This window comes from Triticum aestivum, chromosome 6D, assembly GCF_018294505.1.
Source record: "Triticum aestivum cultivar Chinese Spring chromosome 6D, IWGSC CS RefSeq v2.1, whole genome shotgun sequence".
NCBI classification, from domain to species: domain Eukaryota; kingdom Viridiplantae; phylum Streptophyta; class Magnoliopsida; order Poales; family Poaceae; genus Triticum; species Triticum aestivum.
Window position 1 is genome coordinate 468,318,367 of NC_057811.1, and position 2,670 is coordinate 468,321,036.

A 2,670-nucleotide genomic window follows, 5' to 3' on the forward strand; every position below is an offset into this window, starting at 1 on the left:
AAAATGTCTTTGATCGTCTCTTCCATGGTGTTCGGTCCTTTGATGACTACTTCATCTTGAAGAAGATTGCGTGAGAATGATTAGGTTCTCTGATACCAGAAGTGCACGGCCGCACTGCGAATGCTTGAGTGTAATATTTGAACTTTTTTAATTAGAACTACCGCTGCATTTTAACTATTCTAGAGTATATATGCGGCTTGAATCTGCGGGCTTCAAAAAAAATGGGGCCGGATGTATGCGGGTAGCGTTGGATGGCCAGCCCCCGCATTAGTGTCCGCGGATTGATCCTCCGTATCCGTGAACAGATGCCGGAGTGAATTTGAGGGTCGGCGTTGGAGATGCCCGTACGTGTTACTGCCTTTCAAGAATGTAGGGTACTATTTTTTACGATATGTCTAATAGCAAAGTATAGGTTGTCCGTAACAGAGACTCATGTTCATGAAAACTGGATAGGAGATTAGTCAGTGCATTTGCAATCAGTTTTGGTAAATCTCAAATTCTCAATCGACTATGACTTAATTATGTATCAGTCGACGATCCGTGCAAATATCTTTTTCTTTTTTACATGTTATGTTACTTGACTGGCCTAGTCACATCCTTTTGCAACAATCCTTGTTGACAAACATGGGCAACACTACGGACGAAAGAGACGCCCACGTTGGATCGCCCGGTCGACCATAATCGAAGGAAACCCAGATGCGGAGCAGTACTGGCAAGAGCGATGAGATGGGAGCATCTTATCGCGGCGGAACCGGCCGGATCACGACGCGCTCATGCGTGCGATGATTCGAATGCACGGAAAGAAAGCGAGGCCATCGCCGCCGGCTTGGCTCCATCCACGATTCCTTCCTTGGCGCGGAGGCCGCAAACACGTCGCCTACATGTTCGAAAGACACAGCCATTACGGCGACTGGTACCTATGCCGCTGTGTCGAACGTTCAGCGGTTGGCCGGGCTCCAAGCAAACGGAGGCGATCCCATGGCCGGCGGCTGGCGCGTCACGTCGATCAGGTCCTAGTCGAGCCAACCTGAATCTCAACGTTCCAGTTCGAGGATAACTTTTTTTTAGGGACCGCCTTTCAATGTGCCGCAACCGGTTTCCTGATAGCAACATGGCGCCAAAACCGGTGGGCGGCTGCACGCAGGAATCCGAACGCTCGGCATTGCCCAACTCTGGCTGCATCGGCACTTACGAATCAGGGCAGTTCACACGGAAACATGACTAATTAAGATATTTTATACTACACCAATACTATAGTACTCTGTACGTATGAACAATGGCGAGATGCTAGTCAGTATGGTTTGCCATGCAAGAAATTGACCATAATTTTGACGCTGAAATTGGTATTCCATTCAAAGCAAGCTGGCATGCATGAGCCTACAATATTGGCAGATGGGGCCTACGTGTCCTGAATCCAAGACCGATTCCGGTGGGCTGCCGTCAGGGCCCACGGAACAGACGCCCACTGCTTCACTTCTTCTCCATTCGCTCAAGTTACCAGAATGCCCCTCCCGGCTCTATAAATTCTGTCCAACCAGTTCTCTTCTCAGTTTACTCTCAACTCTCAAGTACTATCCCAAAGCTATCCCAAATCACCGGGCAACCACAGCAAGCATCCCTGCTCTGCTCCCGCTCTCTCTCATCTCACATGGCGACGGCGGCTGCCAGTCGACCCAGCGGGCCGGTCCTCTCGATACCCAGCTACCGCTCCGCCTCGCCCACCCGCGTCAAGCTCGCCTCCGGTGGCGCCACCCGCTCTCCGGCCAAGTCCGTCAGCGTCTCGTCTTCTTCCTCCTCGTCCCCTGCCGCCGGCAAGAGCCGTCGGTCCTGCATGTGCTCCCCGACGAACCACCCGGGCTCGTTTCGCTGCGGCCTCCACAAGGAGCGCAAGCAGGCGGCCCCGACCGGCAACAGCAAGCCCGGCTCCCCGCCGTCCGTCGGCAGCGCCGGCTCGAAATGCACGGCCAGCGCGCTGGTGCGGCTTGTCCCCATGGAGAGCGGGCACTGGGCACGCAGGGCGCTCTCGCCGTCCCCCGCGGCTCAGCAGTCGCTGCAGCGGAGGCGCGCGGGCGGGTCCCGCCCCGGGCCGAGCCGGCTCTCCGCCGTGTCCGTGGCCGGCGACAACCAGTAAAAAACCAGCGTCGACATGCCACAGGAAAAGTAGTGTGCACAGGAGAGAAACTCCCCCTGCCATTGTTAGAGTTGCGTCGAATATAGTGTACAAGGTAGGTTACAATTGAACTTGTGTATTGTGTTTAGATAGGATATGGAGTCGTGTCCTAATAGGACACTTGTATCATAGGCCTCTCATATATAGCGGGGGTAGACACACGATGTAACCTATGCCAACATAATAGCACCTGAACAACTTGTATCATAGGCCTCTCATATATAGCGGGGGTAGACACACGATGTAACCTGTGCCAACATAATAGCACCTGAACGCAGGGGAAGCCGGTGGCATGTGCCGGTGTCCAGGGCGACCGGGTGCGGTATTGTAGCTGTATCATGGGGAGGAGCACCGGGGATGTAGCCATATCGGTGAACCTCGTTAACAAATCTCGGTGTCGTACTCGTGTGATTACTTGGTCCTCGGATGATCGACGGTATGCCTCGAATTTATTCTAACAGCCATAGCAAGATAATAGAATATGCTGTGCGTAGGAAAGA

At 53.4% G+C, this 2,670-nt stretch overlaps 1 protein-coding gene across 1 annotated transcript; it reads left to right on the plus strand.

Annotated features, from left to right (window-relative positions):
- Nucleotides 1-1,564: 1,564 nt before the first annotated feature.
- Nucleotides 1,565-2,377, plus strand: LOC123145965 (uncharacterized). The gene has a single exon (XM_044565508.1). It carries the CDS (start codon nt 1,649-1,651, stop codon nt 2,129-2,131), a length of 483 nt encoding a protein of 160 aa, XP_044421443.1. The 5' UTR covers nt 1,565-1,648; the 3' UTR covers nt 2,132-2,377.
- Nucleotides 2,378-2,670: the final 293 nt, after the last annotated feature.

Bases quoted from the DNA above. Each gene is read 5' to 3' on its own strand.
- LOC123145965 (XM_044565508.1), top strand. From the start codon at position 1,649: ATGGCGACGGCGGCTGCCAGTCGACCCAGCGGGCCGGTCCTCTCGATA.